General features: G+C 48.3%; 1 protein-coding gene across 1 annotated transcript; it reads left to right on the top strand.

The window, feature by feature from the left end:
* The first annotated feature begins 2032 nt into the window (after nt 1-2032).
* Nucleotides 2033-15018, top strand: SMKR1 (small lysine rich protein 1). Its single transcript, XM_050782550.1, has 2 exons — nt 2033-2368; nt 14334-15018. Exons 1-2 carry the CDS (start codon nt 2366-2368, stop codon nt 14526-14528), a joined length of 198 nt encoding a protein of 65 aa, XP_050638507.1. The 5' UTR covers nt 2033-2365; the 3' UTR covers nt 14529-15018.
* The last annotated feature ends 4833 nt before the right edge of the window (nt 15019-19851 follow it).

Here is a 19851-nt window from a genome sequence, read left to right as displayed (position 1 = left end):
CTGAGGCAGGAGAATTTCTTGAACCCAGGGGGCGGAGATTGCAGTGAGCAGAGATCGTGCCATTGCACTCCAGCCTGGGCAACCGAGCAAGACTCCATTTCAAAAAAAAAAAAAAGAAAGAAAAAAACAACCTTGTGGCAAGGCTCTGGATCTCTGATCTGGAGCTCAGGAAAAGCAGGAATGGAACAGATTTGGGAGTGATCCCATAGGGGTAACCTTGGGAGAGCTGAGATAACCCAGAGAAGTGTAAGCAGCTGGGGTGGGCCGGCTCCATCCAGGGATGAAGACAGGGCAAGCAGAGAAGAAACTGCAGGTGGAGGGCAGGAGAATTTGCCATATCCAGGGCATATGGACTCATAAGAAAAACTCACAGACATATTAAAAGTAGTTGGAAGTTGGGTTTGCTTTGTTAATGAAGGATTAGGGAAAGCATATGTAAGAGAACCTAGAACATAAACACTCCTCTTTGGAAGCCAGTTCATCTTTCAGGAGAAAAAAACAAAACACCTCATCCTTGCAGAGCCTTCCAGGACCCTACTCCTGCTTCCTGGTCTTGCCTCCTCCTCCTCTCCCTAATTTTGGCATAATTGACTGCTCCTTGTCATCCAGATGTGTTTTAAGGTCACCTCCTCAGAGAGGCCTTCCTCAGTCAGCAATCTAAAAGAGCACCCAGTGGTCACATCAATTTAATGCAATATGCCATACTGTCCCTATCACTTTTAATGTCTGCCAGGCCCTCCATTTCAGCCTTGACCACCTCCCCCAAATCACCGCTTAAAAGAACAAGGACTTTGCCTCATTCAGAGCTCAATTTCCAGGGCCTGGAAGAGTGTCAGGCACGTGGCAGATGCTCAATAACTGTTGAATAAAAAGCATTGACAGGCCGGGCGCGGTGGCTCAAGCCTGTAATCCCAGCACTTTGGGAGGCCGAGACAGGCTGATCACGAGGTCAGGAGATCGAGACCATCCTGGCTAATACGGTGAAACCCCGTCTCTACTAAAAAAATACAAAAAACACTAGCCGGGCGAGGTGGCGGGCGCCTGTGGTCCCAGCTACTCAGGAGGCTGAGGCAGAAGAATGGCGTGAACCCGGGAGGCGGAGCTTGCAGTGAGCTGAGATCCGGCCACTGCACTCCAGCCTGGGCGACAGAGACTTTGTCTCAAAAAAAAAAAAAAAAAAAAAAAAAAAAAAAAAAAAAAGCATTGACAGGCCGGGCGCGGTGGCTCACGTCTGTAATCTCAGCACTTTGGAAGGCTGAGGCGGGCGGATCGCCTGAGGTCAGGAGTTCGAGGCCAGCGTGACCAACATGGCGAAACCCCGTCTCTACTAAAAACACAAAAATTAGCCGGGCATGGTGGTACGCATCTGCAATCCCAGTCACTCAGGAGGCTGAGGCAGGAGAATGGCTTGAACTTGGGAGGCGGAGGTTGCAGTGAACCGAGATCGTGCCACTGCACTCCAACCTGGGCGACTGAGAGAGACTCGGTTGGAAAAAAAGAAAAGGAATGACAAGTCATAGAAAAGAATGAGTCGTACCACCCAAAGTGTAGCCTTCCCCTGCGGGGAGTGAGGCGGAACTGTACCTACTGTATCTTTCTTGCCCAGTCCTACTTGCACATGAACTCCCTCCCCACCCCTTTAGTCTCTCGGGCTCTTACTCTGTTTACCTGGCTCTTTTGCAAACATTTCCCATGATATTCTCCCTTCACTGTCATAGTCCTTATGCTCGTTTTCTAAAAGAGGTTCTCCGATGATTTCTCCCAGGTCGGCTGCGTGAGCCGCCTAGCCTGTGCTCTCACGCCAGCGCCACCCCAGTGGGAGAGCCGCCCGCGCCCGCCCCTTCGCCCCGCGCCCGCTGCTCCGGCAGCCCAAACCCAGACGCTACAGCGCCAAACCGGGGTTCCGGGTGCTGGAGGCCGTGGTCGGCCTCGTGCTTGGTGAAGCCCGCGCGCGCGGCCCGGGAACCCAGCTCCTCCCACCCTCCGCGCGCGGCAGTGTTGCCCTGGCAACGGTTACCACGGCGAGGCCCTGCCCCACGCCCGCCGATTGTGCGCGCGGCCCCGCCCCCGAGGCGCACGCCGGCCCAGCGCCCACAGCTGCTGCGGCCTAGGGGCCGCGTGGGACGAGCAGGCACCTCGCGTCCAGGCGGCTCCGCGGCGGGCTGCTCCCTGAGCCGGCCGCGCTCCTCCGAGCGAGGCGTGGCGGGGAGGCGTAGTGAGGCCGGGCCCGCGGCGGTTCCCTGAGGAGGGCGGAGAGGGGGCCGGGGGCGCTAGGGGAACGGGCTCTGGGGCAGCGGCCCCGGTGGATACTAAGGGCTTCGGGATCGGGAGTCCACCACGCCTGCCTGCTCAGCTGAGAATCGCCATGGTAATCCCCGTCTCCCTAAAGTACCGGGGGCCCGGGCGCGCGCCGTGGAGCCCTAGGCTGTCCCGGAGAGGCGCGGGCGCCGAGGTCACCGCCTCTCCCTGGGGGCGACCTCAACGCTTGGCAAAAAGATGGAGGGGACAAGGGGTGCAGCAGCCGCGGAGTCAGGCGAGCCCTCTTTCCGGGTTTTAGGTCGTGGCCCTGTTGAGCAGCCCTCACACCCAGACGGTTGATGTGGGAAATAAAGGGAGGGTGGTACTGTGGCGTGGCACCTCAGGGCGCCAGGCCATGCCCACGCCCACAGTGACGGGTCCGGGCTCTTAGCTGCCGTCGCCACCCTGGGTCCCTGCGCGGGATTCTCCGCTGCTCTGCAGACTCAGGAAGCAGAGAGTGAGCCCTCGTGCCACCACCTTGCTGTCAGCAGCATTCCTGTTCTCCGCCCTCATCCAGTCACTTGCGACCTCCTTCCCACCTTCGCTGCTCTTTCCAGAAGGGCTGTGACTTTCCAGGCCCTGCCCCAAGTCCTCAGGGAGGCACCATTGTCTGCTAAACTAAGTACTGCACGCTTGAGCTGGGCGCACAGAGCCCTTGCTAAAGGGGCCTCAACCTCGAGCTTTCTCTGCTAAACAACAACAAACAAACAAAACCCCGCATCCCACACTAAACCCGCATTCTTCTGGAAGCCTCTTGTGCCTTCCCTGTCTTGATCCATTTTCTTTGAGATTTGGCTCAGAAGGACCGTGCCTCCTGCTTCCCCATCGCTCCTTCAGCGCCCACAGCCATTTGCACCTCACCTCTGGTGCTTTGCGTGTTTTTCCTTGGAAAGCCTTACTCCCCATTAGACTCTGGTGTAGAAATCATTAAGTTTCTGTGTTATTTCCAGTTTGTTTGCTGTAAAAGGGTTAAGTAAAAATTTATTGGTTTGAGAGTCATTCCATGGTTGCTATTGCCTTTTTTTTTTTTTTTTTTTTTTTTTTTTTGAGACAGGGTCTTGCTTTGTCACACAGGCTGGAGTACAATGGTGTGATCACAGCTAACTGCAGCCTCGTCCTCTGGGGCTCAAGTGATCCTCCCACCTCAGCCTCCCAAGTAGCTGGGACCGTAGGCAAGCACCACCATGCCCAGCTAATTTTTGTATTTTTAGTAGAGACGGTTTCGCCAGCTTGCCCAGGCTCATCTCAAACGCCTGGGCTCAAGGGATCCTCCCGCCTTGGCCTCTCAAAGTGCTGGGATTACAGGCGTGAGCCACTGTGCCCAGCCAATTGCCATTTCTTTCAGGGCCCAGGGAACTGAGGCAGAAAGCTGTACATAGCCATTTAAGCAAATGCCACTTAATTCATGCTCCTTGAATGAAGGTCAAACAGAGTGCACAGAGCCTGCAGAGCGGAACCTTGCCTACCTTTCCTGCCTCAGCTGCTCTCACTGGCCTCCTTGATTGCCTGTGGGCTGGCCATGTTGGCCTTTTTTGGGTTTCGGTCTCTTTGTACACCTTCTCTCCGGCCTCAGAGCCTTTGCGTAGGCTGTTGGCCTTGGAATTACCTACCTTCAGCCCACAGGCCACTCTTAGCGAACCCTTCCTTTGACGTCCCAGACTAGGTCAGCCCTTGCCCATCCTGTGCTATTATAATGCCATGTGTTATAGGCATTATAGGGCCTTTATTAATTTCTTTGTTTTTTTTTTTTTTTTGAGACGGAGTCTCGCTCTGTCACCCAGGCTGGAGTGCAGTGGCCGGATCTCAGCTCACTGCAAGCTCCGCCTCCCGGGTTCACGCCATTCTCCTGCCTCAGCCTCCCGAGTAGCTGGGACTACAGGCGCCTGCCACCTCGCCCGGCTAAGTTTTTGTATTTTTAGTAGAGACGGGGTTTCACCGTGTCAGCCAGGATGGTCTCGATCTCCTGACCTCGTGATCCGCCCGTCTCGGCCTCCCAAAGTGCTGGGATTACAGGCTTGAGCCACCGCGCCCGGCCAATTTCTTTGTTTTTATTTATTTTTTTAGAGATAGGGTCTTGCTTTGTTGCCCAGGCTGGAGTGCGATGGCATCATACGTAGCTCACTTTGGCCTTGAATTCCTGGGCTCAAGGGGTCCTCCCACCTCAGCCTCCTGAGTATCAGGGACTACAGGTGTGTGCTACCGAACCCGGCTAATTTTTTAAATTTTTGTAGAGACAGGATTTCACCATCTTTCCCAGGCTGGTCTCAAACTGGGTACAAGTGATCCACCCACCTCGGCCTCCCAGAGTGCTGGGATTACAGGTGTGAATCACGACACCTGGCCAATAGGGCCATTTCTTCACAGCATGGATTGTGAGTAAATATGTTTGTGATTAGGTGACTAGTGTCTTTCTCAGACCTCACTGAACTGTAAGCATCGTGAGATATCTTTTGTTCCCCATCTAATACAGTGCCTGCTACACAGTAGATTTTTGTTAAATACTTCTTTTTTTTTTTTTTTTTTTTTGAGACGGAGTCTCGCTCTGTCACCCCGGCTGGAGTGCAGTGGCCGGATCTCAGCTCACTGCAAGCTCCGCCTCCCGGGTTCCCGCCATTCTCCTGCCTCAGCCTCCCGAGTAGCTGGGACTACAGGCGCCCGCCACCTCGCCCGGCTAGTTTTTTGTATTTTTTAGTAGAGACGGGGTTTCACCGTATTAGCCAGGATGGTCTCGATCTTCTGACCTCGTGATCCACCCGTCTCGGCCTCCCAAAGTGCTGGGATTACAGGCTTGAGCCACCGCGCCCGGCCGTTAAATACTTCTTGAATGAATGAAGGAGGCATCTTAAAATTCAGAAAAGCAGAAATCCACATTTGCTTTCTAAATTCTGTTCTTGCATTGCATCTCAGTTGCGATGTATTCATTCACTCAGCAGATATTTGTGCATCCTTGCAGTGCGGCAGATATTGGTGTAGGCTGGGGAATTCAGTGGTAAATTTACAGACAGAATCTCTGGTGAGGGAAACAAACAATAAACATAAACAGTTACTATTAACTAGTGAAAAGTGCTGCGGGTAAGGAGATGGACAGTGACTCTACTGGGGTTGTTGGGAGACTGTTAAAGACAGACCACTGTACCTACCCCCCGTCCCTAGCCTGGGACAGTCTCAGTTTATGTTTGTTTATATTTGTTGAAGTATCTTGGTTTGGACAATAAATTATATGGTAACTCCAGTTATAGACAGAGTATAGACATGGTGTCAGGGACGTTTTTCTTTTTACTTTTTCTTTTTCTTTTTTTTTTTTTTTTTTTGAGACAGAGTTTTGCTCTTGTCGCCCAGGCTGGAGTGCAATGGCACAATCTCGGTTCACTGCAACCTCCGCCTCCCAGGTTCAAGCAATTCTCCTGCCTCAGCCTCCTGAGTAGCTGGGATTATAGGCATCCGCCACCATGCCTGGCTAATTTTTTTGTATTTTTAGTAAAGACGGGGTTTCACCATGTTGTCCAGGCCGGTCTTGAACTCCTGACCTCAGGTGATCCACCTGCCTCAGCCTCCCAAAATGCTGAGCCACTGTGAACCACCATGCCCGGCCCGTCGGAGGTTTTTCTAAAGAGGTGGTATTTGAGCAGAGGCTAGCATAAAGAGAAGCAACAAATTCTGCCCTTTCAATTAGAAGGTCTGCAGGAAGAACAAGCATTGCACAGGGAGAAGCTCGGAGTGTTGGGAACTAGAAGAAAGTCCAGTGTGGCTGGAGTCAAGTGGTCTTCCTTAGGGAGTTTAGAGGGTTTTAAGTTGGGAGCTGCATGTTCTGAGACCAGGAACAGCCAAGAGCCACAAAGTTGTATTGATTCAACCCAAGGAATGGATGGGCCCAGAAACAAACCCTCCCATGTAATAATTTCTTAACAGATTTATTGAGGTGGAATGTATATACAATACATTTTACATGTTTAAAATGCATACTTTGGACATGGTGGCTCATGCCTGTAAACCCAGTATTTTGGGAGGCTGAGGCGAGAGGATAGCTTGAGCTCAGGAGTTCAAGACCTGCTTGGGCAACATAGTGAGACCCTCATCTCTACAAAAAGTAGAAAAAATTAGTTGGGGCCGGGTGCGGTGGCTCACACCTGTAATCCCAGCACTTCGGGAGGCCGAGGCAGGTGGATCACGAGGTCAGGAGATCGAGACCATCCTGGCGAACATGGTGAAACCCCATCCCTACTAAAAATACAAAAATATTAGCCGGGCGCGGTGGTGGGCGCCTGTAGTCCCAGCTGCTGGGGAGGCTGAGGCAGGAGAATGGCGTGAACCCGGGAGGTGGAGCTTGCAGTGAGCGGAGATCGCACACTGCACTCCAGCCTGGGAGACAGAGCAAGACTCCATCTCAAAAAAAAAACAAAAGAAAAAGAAAAAATTAGTTCGGCATGGTGGCGCAAATCTGTAGTCCCAGTTACTCAGGAGGCTGAAGTAGGAGGATCTCTTGAGCCTGGGACATCGAGGCTGCAGTGAGCCTGGGCAACAGAGTGAAACCTGTTTCAAAAAATAAATAAATAAAAATAAAATGCACATTTTGATAAGTTTGGCAAATGTGTTCATTCATTAAGCCATCACCACAATCAAGATTGTAAACACAGCCATCACCCATTTTTTTTGTAAGCTACTTTTCTCTCGCCCCTCTCTGTACCCCTACTCCTTCCCAGCCTTCCCAGGCAATGACTAGTCTGCCCTCTCTCTAGATTAGTTTATAGTTTCTAAGATTTTATATATATGCAGTCATATATTATAGTTTTTTTTTTATTTTACTTTTTTTACTTGAGTAATTATTTGGAAATTTATCCATGTTGTATCATGTATCAGTAATTATTCCTTTTTAGTGCTGAGTAGCGTTCCGTTGTGTGGTTAAACCATGGTCTATCCATTCACCTGCTGATGGGCTTTTGGGTTGCCCTTCCTTTCCTTCCTTCCTTCCTTCCTTCCTTCCTTCCTTCCTTCCTTCCTTCCTTCCTTCCTTCCTTCCTTCCTTCCTTCCTTCCTTCCTTCTTTCCTTCCTTCCTTTTCTCTCTCCTTCCTTCCTTTTCTTTCTCTCTCTCCTTCCTTCCTTCTTTCTTTTCTTTTCCTTTCCTTTTCTCTCTCTCTCTCCTTCCTTCCTTTTCCTTCTTTCCTTCTTTCCCTCCCTCTTTCTTTCTTTTTCTTTCTTTTTCTTTCTTTCTTTCCTTTCTCAGGATCTTATTTTGTCACCCAGGCTGGAATGCAGTGACATGATCGTGGCTCACTGCAGCCTTGACTTCCCTGGGCTCAGATGATCCTCCCACCTTAACTGGGACCACCACACCTAATTTTTTTCTTTTGTGTTTGTTTGTTTGTTTTAGACAGAGTCTTGCTCTGTCTCCCAGGCTGGAGTGCAGTGGTGTGATCTTGGCTCACTGCAAGCTCTGCCTCCTGGGTTCATGCCATTCTCCTGCCTCAGCCTCCCAAGTGGCTGGGGCTACAGGTGCCCACCACCACTCCTAGCTAATTTTTTGTATTTTTAGTAGAGATGGGATTTCACCGTGTTAGCCAGGATGGTCTCAATCTCCTGACCTCATGATCCACCCGCCTCGGCCTCCCAAAGTGCTGGGATTACAGGCGTGAGCCACCGCACCCAGCCAATTTTTTTTTTTTTTTTTAATATAGGTATGGGGTCCCATTTTGTTGCCGGGGCTGATCTTGAACTTCTGGGCTCAAGTGATCTTTCTACCTTGGCCTCCCAAAGTGCTGAGATGAGAGGCATGAGCCCCTGCACTTGGCCTGTTTCCAGTTTTTAGCTATTACAAATAAAGCTACTATGAACATTCATGTAAAAGTCCTTGAGTGAACATATGCTTTTATTTCCACCTTAGGAGTGGAATGGACTGGGTCATATGGTAGACATGTGTTTAACTTTTTATAGAGACTGCAGACTGTTTTTCAAAGTGGTTCTGTCATTTTAGATTTCCATCAGCAGTGTATGAGAGTTTCAGTTTCTTTACATCTTCACCAATACTTGGTAGGATCAGTCTTTTTGACTTGAGCCAGTCCAAAATAGGTATGTGGTGGTGTCTCCTGGTTTTCATTGCATTTCACTAATGACTTAACGTTGAGTATCTTTTCATGTGCTTATTTGCCATCTGTATATCTTTTTTGGGGAAGGGTCTATTCAACCTTTGAACATGTTTTATTAAGTGGTTTTCTTACTATTGTGTTTTCAGGGTCCTCTGTTCTCCATATAGGCCTTTATGAGATTTATGATTGGCAGATATTTCCGCCACTTTGATGCTTGGCTTTTCATTGTCTTAATAATATCTTTTGAAGAGCAAAAGCTTTAAATGTTGATGGTGAGTTTATCAAGTTGTTTTCTTGAGTTGTGAAACATTTGCCTAATAATCCAAGGTAGCAAAAGTCTTCTCTATTTTCTTGCAGAAGTGTTATAGTTTTTGGTTTTATATTTAATTCTATTATCTATTTTGAGTTGATTTTTACATATGGTGAAACCGTGGGTTGAGGTTAATTTTTTTGCAAATGGATATTCATTATTCCAGCACCACATGTTGAACAAGATTATCTTTGCTCCACCAATACCTTTGTTGAAAATTAGTTGATCAAATACGTGTGGATCTATTTCTGGACTCTATTCTGTCCCATTGTTCTAGTTACCTTTCTTGAAACCACTATCACACCATCTTGTTACGGTAGCTTTATAATAATTCTTAAAATAAGGTAGTATTAGTCTGCCAATTTTGTTCTTTTCTTTTTCTTTCTTTTTTGAGACAGGATCTTGCTCTGTCACCCAGGCTAGAGTGCAGTGGTGCATTCTTGGCTCACTGCAACCTCTGCCTTCTGGGTTCAAGCGATTCTCCTGCCTCAGCCTCCTGAGTAACTGAAATTACGGGTGCCTGCCACCACAGTCGGCTAATTTTTGGATTTTTTGGTAGAGACCAGGTTTCACTGTAGTGGCCAGACTGGTCTCAAACTGCTGACCTCAGGTGATCCACCTACCTCAGTCTCCCAAAGTGTGAGGATTATAGGCGTGAGCCATTGCACACGGCCGGTTCTTTTTTATAAGTCCTTCTCTTTTCCATGTGAATTTTGGAATCTTCCACAAAAAGATGAGAACTTTGAAAATAATGTCAAACCTTTATCTCACATCCTTTGCATTTCCATATGAATTTTAGACTCAGTTTGCCATTTTTGTACAATAAGATGAGAACTTCAAATAAAAATGTCAAACTCTTATGTGAATTTTAGGTCCCAAACCATTTTAAAGATTAAAACACATTGAGTCAAGTGTGGTTGGCATGCAAAAAAGTACAAGGTCATAAAGAAACAAAGACCCAGGCCAGGTGCGGTGGCTCATGCCTATAATCCCAGCACTTTGGGAGGCCGAGGCGGGCAGATCATGTGGTCAGGAGTTCAAGACCAGCCTGGCCAACATGATGAAACCCCATCTCTACTAAAAATACAAAAATTAGCCAGGCTTGGTGGCAGGCATCTGTAGTGCCAGCTATTTGGGAGGCTGAGGCAGGAGAATTGCTTGAACCTGGGAGGCAGAGGTTGTAGTGAGCCAAGATCATGCCATTGCACTCCAGCCTGGGCAACAAGAGCAAGACTCCGTCTCAAAAAAAAAAGGAAGGGAAAGAAAGAGAGAGAAGGAGATAGAGAGAGAGAGAGAGAGAGAGAGAAAGAGAGAAAGAAAATCAAGACCCAAAGTCTTTCAGAGTTTCTGGTAAAATGTACATCCCATACCTGATGGGGTTGTTTTACCAGGAGAATGCAGTTAAAAGAAAGGGAGGGAGGGAAGGAAGGGAGGGAGGAGGAAGGAAGGAAGGAAGGAAGGAAGGAAGGAAGGAAGGAAGGAAGGAAGGAAGGAGGAGGGAGGGAGGGGGAGGGAGGGAGGGAGGGAGGGAGAGAAGGAAGGAGGGAGGGGGGAGGGAGGGGGGAGGGAGGGAGGGGAGGGGAGGGGACAGGAGGGAGGGAGAGAAGGAAGGGGGAGGGAGGGAAAGAAGGAGAGTGAGAGAGAGAGAAAGAAAGAAAAGAAAAGAAAAGAAATCAAAACCTAAAGTCTTTCAGAGTTTCTGGTAAATTGTACATCCCATACCTGATGGGGTTGTTTTACCAGGAGAATGCAGTTAAAAAAAGAAAGGGAAGGAAGGAAGGGAGGAAGGGAGGAAGGGAGGGAAAGAAAGAGAAAAGAGAAGAGAAAAGAAAAGAAAGGAAAAAAGAGGAAATAAATCAAGACCCAAAGTCTTTCAGAGTTTCTGGGAAAATGTACCTCCCATACCTGATGGGGTTATTTTACCAGGAGAATGCAGGTACATAGGATTTTCAAGTGGATTCTGCATTGCAAGATATGTCTCATTTTCATTACTGGGTTTTGTATCTAGGAATGTACTCCATTTCACCTAGCAAAAATGTGTTTTAGTAGGTTTTTTTTTTTAGATGGAGTCTCTGTCACCAGGCTGGAGGGCAGTGGTGCGATCTCGACTCACTGCAACCTCCACCTCCCGGGTTCAAGCAATTTTCCTGCCTCAGTCTCCTGAGTAGCTGGGGTTACAGGTGTGCGCCACCATGCCTGGCTAATTTTTGTATTTTTAGTAGGGATGAGGTTTCACCATGTTGGCCAGGTTGATCTCGAACTCCTGACCTCATGGTCCACCTGCTTCAGCCTCTCAAAGTGCTGGGATTACAGGTGTGAGCCACCATGCCCAGCCTATTTTAGTAGTTTTAACACATGAACCATGTTCCTTTTTGTTTAACTTGGGATATTTTTCGACTGCAATGCTGTGAATAGGATACCTATTTTATATAAATGGTTACCCTTGCAGGTGTCCTTGAACATTTATACCTTCCTCTCCTCTCCCTTGCCTACAGGAGACACTTTTTTTTTTTTTTTTTTTTTTTTTGAGACGGAGTCTCGCTCTGTCGCCCAGGCTGGAGTGTAGTGGCCAGATCTCAGCTCACTGCAAGCTCCGCCTCCCGGGTTTACGCCATTCTCCTGCCTCAGCCTCCCGAGTAGCTGGGACTACAGGCGCCCGCCACCTCGCCCGGCTAGTTTTTTGTATTTTTTAGTAGAGACGGGGTTTCACCGTGTCAGCCAGGATGGTCTCGATCTCCTGACCTCGTGATCCGCCCGTCTCGGCCTCCCAAAGTGCTGGTATTACAGGCTTGAGCCACCGCGCCCGGCCAGGAGACACTTTTTAATAATATACTTCCATCTGTTATTTTCTGTATGTGTGGGTCAGAGGACATAGAGAAGTTCAACTCAGTTTTGTGCAGCTCTAGCAAATATAAATGTAAAACCAAAAACTATAACACTTCTAGAAGAAAATATAGACGATGTTTGTTACTTGGGTTAGGCAAAGATTTCTTGGGTATGACAAAAGCACAATCCATGAAAAACAGGTTGACAAGCTTGAAGTATAATAGTGTATTTCCAGATTAGGATGGTATCCATTCATTTTCCCAGAGAACACTGACCTTATGGGGTAGTCATGGAAAGAGAATAGACACCAAGCCTGGTGGACGCTGGTTTCTGTGTGCTGGGTAGCCTAACTGAGCCCCTACATTTCCATTTTGAAGGCAGGAGTAATACCTAGAAATACAGCTCTGCCAGGTGCGGTGGCTCACACCCGTAATCCCAGCACTTTGGGAGGCCGAGGCGGGTGGATCACGAGGTCAGGAGATTGAGACCACCCTGGCTAACACGGGGAAACCCCATCTCTACTAAAAAATACAAAAAATTAGCCGGGCGTGGTGGCGGGCACCTGTAGTCCCAGCTACTCGGGAGGCTAAGGCAGGAGAATGGTGTGAACCCGGGAGTCAGAGCTTACAGTGAGCCGAGATCACGCCACTGCACTCCAGCCTGGGCGACAGAGTAAGACTCCATCTCAAAAAAAAAAAAAAAAAAAAATCCCAGCACTTTGGGAGGCCGAGGCGGGTGGATCACGAGGTCAGGAGATCGAGACTATCCTGGCTAACATGGTGAAACCCCGTCTCTACTAAAAATACAAAAAACTAGCCGGGCGTGGTGGCGGGCGCCTGTAGTCTCAGCTACTTGGGAGGCTGAGGCGGGAGAATGGCGTGAACCCGGGAGGCGGAGCTTGCAGTGAGCCGAGATCACGCCACTGCACTCCAGCCTGGGAGACACAGCGAGACTCCGTCTCAAAAAAAAAAAAAAAAAAAAGAAATACAGCTTTGAGTGTTGGTGGTGTTACAGATGATGGCACAGGGGCACAGTGGCTCAAGCCTGTAATCCTAGCACTTTGGGAGGCTAAGCTGGGAGGCTTGTTTGACAGGAGTTCAAGACCAGCCTAGGCAACATAGCGAGACTGTCTCTACCAAAAAGAAAAAAGAAAAAATTAGCCAGAAATGATGGCTCATGCCTGTGATCCCAGCCACTTGGGCGGCTAAGGTGGGAGGATCGCTTGAGCCTGGAAGGTCAGGGTTACAGTAAGCTGAGTTTGTGTCACTGCACTCCAGCCTGGGTGACACAGCAAGACCTTTTCTCCAAAAAAAAAGGAAGGTGACGACAATCATCATTTATTGAGTAATTATTTCACATCAGACATGGTGCTAAGTGTCTTTTTTTTGCGGGGGGCGAGGGGGAGGCAGAGTCTCACTCTAGCCCCCAGGCTGAAATGTAGTGGCATGATCTTGGCTCACTGCAACCTCCGGCTCCTGGGTTCAGGCAATTCTCCTACCTCAGCCTCCTGAGTAGCTGGGATTACAGACGTGTGCCACCACGCCCAGCTAGTTTTTGTATTTTTAGTAGAGACAGGGTTTCACCTTGTTGGCCAGGCTGGTCTTGAACTTCCTGACCTCAGGTGATCCGCCCGCCTCCGCCTCCCAAAGTGCTAGGGTCACAGGCATGAGCCACCGCGCCTGGCCTGTGCTAAGTATCTTATATTTGTGTCTCATTTAAACCTCATGACTGCTTAATGAGGTAGAGACTACTTGTAAAACAAGTGCCAACATACATATTTGCATCCTGATTATCAAACTTGTTTTAAATTTAATGTGTATTATGAAAATTTCCAAACATAAATGAAAATAGAATTGTAAAGTAAAATCCTCATATTCATTTCTCAGATTCAGAAATGAGTAGGACTTTGCCATATTTACTTTATGTGTTTTTTCTGGGTGGGGGGCAGTGGGGGAGCTGCAGTGTTTTACAGCAAACCTCAGGCCTTCTTTGATTTCATCCCTGCAGATTTCAGTGTGTACTTCAGAAACGTGTGAACATTTTCTTCCGTGATTTGCTGCCATTGTCAGACCTAACAGAATTACTAATAATTCCTTGACATGATCAGATTTCCCTGATTAACTCAAAGACCTCTTTTTACAGCTTGTTCAAATAAGAATGCAAACAAGGGCCACACCTTGCATTAGGTTGGGTCTCTTTTAATCAGGGTGCTTAATAAACATTTGTCAAATTAGATTGCATGTGACTTTCAGAAATTATTATAATTCTGGGTCGGAATTAAGCTGCTCTCAGAAGGCAGTTCTAGTTGCATTAATTGTTTTCTTTTGCCAAAGGGGGTTTGTCATTTAGAGAAGACACGACAATGCAAACTGTTTGTTGTGGCTGCTGTTTTGACTTATTTCCTTTTAGGAATTTTTTTTCCTTGTTCAATACAGAAATACTGAAAATGATACCAAGTTTATAAAAACTAACTCAGCCTGGCACGATGACTCACACCTGTAATCCCAGCACTTTGGGAGGCCGGGGTGGGCAGATCACTTGAGGCCAGGCATTTGAGACCAGCCTACCCAACATGGTGAAACCCTGTCTCTAATAAAAGTGCAAAAATTAGCCAGGTGTGGTGGGGCACACCTGTAATCCCAGCTACTTGGGAGGCCAAGGCAGGAGGATCACTTGAGCACGGGAGGTAGAGGTTGTAGTGAGCCAAGAGCATGTCACTGCACTCCAGGCTGGGTGATGGCAGTGAAACCCTGTCTCAAAAAAAAGAAAAAACAAAAACTAACTTCCCTCCTCCCATATTTATATTTGTCTTTGAAAGCCAGCTAAAGGGAAAAAAGGAAAAGGCCAGGGCAAGTCTCATGGGAAGAAACAGAAGAAGCCAGAAGTGGACATTCTCAGCCCCGCGGCCATGCTGAACCTCTACTATATCGCCCACAACGTCGCTGACTGCCTACACCTGCGAGGCTTCCACTGGCCGGGTGCTCCCAAAGGAAAGAAAGGGAGAAACAAGTGACAGCATTTCACAACACATCTCTGTTACAGAGAACAGGACTTGGGAAAGAGAAGTCAGGATAACACAACTATTGCCAGCAACATAGACTTTACTCCAGACCACTTGAGATGCAAATTAAGTGTGCTTTTCTGTGATGGTTGATGATGGGGAAATGCACCTTACTTCCTCTGTTATGCCAGATATGGTTAGCCACTTTGGTTTTTTAGGAGTTATAGGGTGAGAAAAGCCTGAGTAATTCCTACACAGTGTGGTGAAATTAATAGAACTTTCAGAAATTATTACAATTCTGGGTCAGAATTAAACTTTGCTCCCAAAAGGCAGTTCTAGTTGCATTAATTGTTTTCTTTTGCCAAAGAGGGTTTGTCATTTAGAGAAGACACCGCAAAAAGCACTGGGTTTCCTTAGGAACATTGCTCTCTTGGGCACTATTTCCTTTTTTTTTTTAATGGAAAATAATAAATACTTTGTTTCTATAATTTTCTTCTCAGCAGTCTGACTCTGTTTGATTTGAATTAGCCACAGGCTCCGCGGATGCTAAGATGGTCACGAATGCTCTGACCCTGCCAGTCCTGCAAGCAGATGGTGAGAAGCGGCTGACAGTTGCGAAACGGCTGGGTGCAGGGCAAAGGGGGCAAATCCGCCCATCCCTTTCTTTTTTCTTTTATTTTTCGGACAGAGTCTTGCTCTGTTGCCCAGGCTGGAGTGAAGTGGTGAAATCTCAGTTCACTGCAACCTCTGCCTCCTAGGTTTAAGCGATTCTCCTGCCTCAGCCTCCCAAGTAGCTGGGATTACAGGCACACGCCATCAGGCCAGGCTAATTTTTTAATTTTTAGTAGAGACAGGATTTTACCATGTTGGCCAGGCTGGTCTCGAACTCCTGACCTCAGGTGATCTGCTCGCCTCAGTCTCCCAAAATGCTGGGATTACAGGCATGAGCCACTGTACTCACCTCGGCCTCCCAAAGTGCTGAATTACAGGTGAGAGCCATCACACCCGGCCATCCCTCTTTTTTCCCTTTCACCTGACTCTTCTCCCGCCTCCCCTCCACACTCTATTTCTTCCCATCTTCTGCATACTTTGTTAAACTTGGCTGGCCCCGAGTTATAGAATTGGTGCCAGGCACTTGCCCCGGGCATTCGGCTGATATTCTAGGATCTCCCTAGCCCTGTAAGGAGACGCCTAAGAGGTGAAACTGCAGTTCTTTCTCCTCTGCCCAGAGGCCTGAATTCTCCAGATGTGAAAGCCAGCGTTCTATAAGTGTGGACGCTGTCTCTGACTCCCTGAGCACTCCATCCCTGCTTCCTGCTCTGTCTTCCTGCCTCTTCCTGCCCCTCCCCAGCCCCTGCACTGTTGTCTCCATTCACCGTTCTGAGCCCAAAACTGACACACTCTAGGCAGCACCTCCGGGGATGTTCTAGTTTGTTGGAATTATAATTATGCTGCAGGTGGCCTTGTGAGGATTGCAAGGATTCATGAGGTTTGCTAAGGGAGGCTGCAACTCAGGACTCAGGCTTTCATATGCATCAGAGAAAAAAAGGAAGCTCCATGAATCTCTGTGCTAGAGAAGCGGGGTGTCCGTGACCCACATCAGCCTGTTGGGAACAATATTGTCTACCTGCACCACCTGTGCAGTTTCCAGAGGAGCCCTCACTTGGGTGAATCTGAAGGGAGGTCTCCTCTGCTCTCTGTTTTCTGGCTTTGGAGACAGGGAGCACCTTCCCACCCTGTTAGGGACTGCTGAACTCCTAACTCCAGTGCAGCAGTTCTCACACTTGAGCGTGCCTCTCGGTCACCTGGAACACTTGGCTAAGTGCAGATTGCTGGGCCCTACCCCCGCAGAAAGGATGGGCTCAGGGATTTGTGTTTCCAGTACGTTGGCAGGTTATGCTGCTGCTGCCCAGCCACACAGGTAGAGAGCCACCGCTCCAGTTAATGCTGCCTACCCAGAAGCTAAAAGGCTTGTGGAATCCGAACCTGTAGGATGTATAACGTCCTTTCCTGCCTCACCTGGGTTCAGGAGCTTCTATTTGAGCAGTTGGTTATTGGAAGGTTGGGGAGAAGGCACCTGCAGAGCTTCCTTTTGATCCCTGACTGCCCGCACCTGCAAGGCTTCCATTGGCCAGGTGCTGCCAAGGGAAAGAAAGGGAGAAGCAAGACTTAAGTGACAGCATTTCACAACACATCTCTGTTACAGAGAACAGGGCTTGGGGAAGAGAAGTCAGGATAACAACTATTGCCAGCAACATAGATTTTACTGCAGACGACTTGAAATGCTGCTCACCTGCAGCACAGATCCAGGCATTTACAGGCTAACAAGGTTTGAAAGCGGCCATGCTCTTTTGAGACGATGAAATGATGAGCCAGGACTGAGGTGCTGGAATGGGGGAAGCACTGGTCTGACTGGCTGGGGCACCGTGACTCAAGGCTCACCCCCAGTTTAGCAGACTGGTTGAGGCTGTCTCAGTATCGTGCTCGTTGGAGCCCTGGGGTTCTGAGAGACGCCGTAAGAAATTTTGGGTTCTAATAGCCATGCTCTAGTGTTACCACATATACATAAAGTTATAAACATTACACACTATATAAAGGTTATGATGCATTTTACTTTTTGAGAAATTATTATTTTAGTGAAACACTGAACTTAAAACTTTTTTCAACAAAAGCTATTTCAATACATTAATTGAGCATCTATTATGCTTGGCACGAAGACAAGGATAGTACTGGTATGTCTATCCTACTGATCCCTACTGATACGATTTAGCTGTGTCCCCAGCCAAATCTGATATTGAATTGTAGCTCCCATAATTTCCACGTATCGTGAGAGGGTTCGGTGGGAGATAATTGAATCATGGGAGTGGTTTTCCCCATACTGTTCTCATGGTAGTGAGTAAGTCTCACGAGATCTGATGGTTTGATAAGGGCTTCCCCTTTCACTTGGCTCTCATTCTGTTTTGTCTGCTGCCGTGGCCATGTGAGATGTGCCTTTCACCTTTCACTGTGATTGTGAGGCCTCCCCAGCCATGTGGAACTGTGAGTCCATTAAACCTCTTTTTCTTTATAAGTTACCCAGTCTTGGGTATGTCTTTATCAGCAGCATGAGAACAGACTAATACACTTACTCTCAAGGAGCTTCCAGTCTGGTCAAGAAGGCTACTACCCAGATTAACAGAGGGCAACTAAGTTTCTATTTCAACTTTGATAAAGTACATTCATGGGCCAGGCGCGGTGACTTAAGCCTGTAATCCCAGCACTTTGGGAGGCCAAGACGGGCGGATCACGAGGTCAGGAGATCGAGACCATCCTGGCTAACACGGTGAAACCCCGTCTGTACTAAAAAATACAAAAAACTAGCCAGGCGAGGTGGCGGGCGCCTGTATTCCCAGCTACTCGGGAGGCTGAGGCAGGAGAATGGCGTAAACCCGGGAGGCAGAGCTTGCAGTGAGCTGAGATTCGGCCACTGCACTCCAGCCTGGGCGACAGAGCGTGACTCCGCCTCAAAAAAAAAAGTACATTCATGATGCAATTTATGAAGGTGATTAAGAGGAGGGTGGGATTAAGACCTCTAGAGGACATCTGGAAGATATCTGATGATAAAATATATCCTTGAACCCTGCTGTTTTTATTTCCCCTAAACCCAAATTGGCAAGAATCCTGATTCTTGCTGCTTTTAAAGATTCAAAGAGGAGCTTGTGAAAGGCACAGGGTATTGGGTCATTTTGCATTGCTATAAAGAAATACCTGAGGCGGAGGCAGGCAGATCACTTGAAACCAGGAGTTTGAGACCAGCCCGGCCGACATGGTGAAATCCTGTCTCTACTAAAAATACAAAAATTAGCTGGGCAGCTGGTAGCTCATGCCTGTAATCCCAGCACTTTGGGAGGCTGAGGCGGGCGGATCACAAGGTCAGGAGTCAGAGACGCCTGGCCAAGATGGTGAAACCCTGTCTCTACTAAAAATACAAAAAATTAGTCAGGCGTGTTGGCACACACCTGTAGTCCCAGCTACTCAGGAGGCTGGGGCAGGAGAATCGCTTGAACCCGGGAGGCAGAGATTGCAGTGAGCCGAGATTGCACCATCGCGCTCCAGCCTGGGGGACAGAGTGAGCCTCCGTCTCACACGCTCACAAATTAGCTGCACGTGATGATGCACGCCTATAATCCCAACTACTAAAGAGGCTGAGGCAGGAGAATTGCTTGAACCCAGGAGGCGGAGGTTGCAGTGAGCTGAGATCTCACCACTGCACTCCAGCCTGGACAACAGAGTAAGACTGTCTCAAAAAAAAAAAAAAAAAAAAAAAAAAAACAGGTTTAATTGGCTCACAGTTCTGCAGGCTATACAAGCATCACACCAGCGTCTGCTGGGCTTCTGGGGAGGCCTCCAGAAGCTTTTACTTATGGCAAAAGGGTGCAGGCACACCACATGCCTAGAGCAGGAGCAAAAGAGAGAGGATTGTGGGGAGGTGCCACATGCTTTTAAACAACTAGATTTGGCAAGAACTCACTATCTCGAGAACAGCACCAATCCATGCGGGATCCATCCCCATGACTCAAACACCTCCACCAGGCCCCACCTCCAACACTGGGGATTACAATTCCACATGAGATTTGGGCAGGGACAAATATAAGCAGTGATAGGAAAGTCCACATACAGGCCATGAGGGCTACCTGGAGGAGGCAACAGCTGAAGTGAAGGCCTTGCTGTGAAACTATGGGGGCTTTTTGTGAGGAAGGCTCTATGCAAGGGAGAGGATGGATACGGGACTTGATGGTTAGAAAGTGGGAGAGAAGTCCAAGTGCAGTGGCTCACACCTGTAATCCCAGCACTTTGGGAGGCCAAAATGGGTGGATCACCTGAGGTCAAGAGTTCGAGACCAGCCTGGCCAATGTGGTAAAACCCCGTCTCTCCTAAAAATAAAAAAATTAGCTGGGCATGGTGGCAGGCGCCTGTAGTCCCAGCTACTCGGGAGGCCAAGGCCAAGGCCAAGGGAGAATGGCTTGAACCTGGGAGGTGGAGCTTGCAGTGAGCCAAGATCACGCCACTGTACTCCAGCCTGGGTGACAGAGTGAGACTGTCTCAAAAAAAAAAAAAAAAAAAGTGGGGGAGAAGGGAACGGTGACTACAGGAATAGAAAAAGTGTCCACTGAGGAGGAAGGAGGACTTGGCAGTCACATGTGGATGGGGCAGACATGTTTTAGGATGGAATTTTCCTTACAAAACTGAGGATAGAATCCAGAGAGACAGTGACAAGTGTCAGTGAGGGTGGGAGAAATTGCAACCCTCATGCGTTGCTGGTGGGGATATAAAATGCAGCTGCCATGGAAAACAG

The sequence above is a fragment of the Macaca thibetana genome, chromosome 3, assembly GCF_024542745.1.
Source record: "Macaca thibetana thibetana isolate TM-01 chromosome 3, ASM2454274v1, whole genome shotgun sequence".
NCBI lineage: Eukaryota > Metazoa > Chordata > Mammalia > Primates > Cercopithecidae > Macaca > Macaca thibetana.
This window is presented reverse-complemented; position numbering and strand designations above follow the sequence as displayed.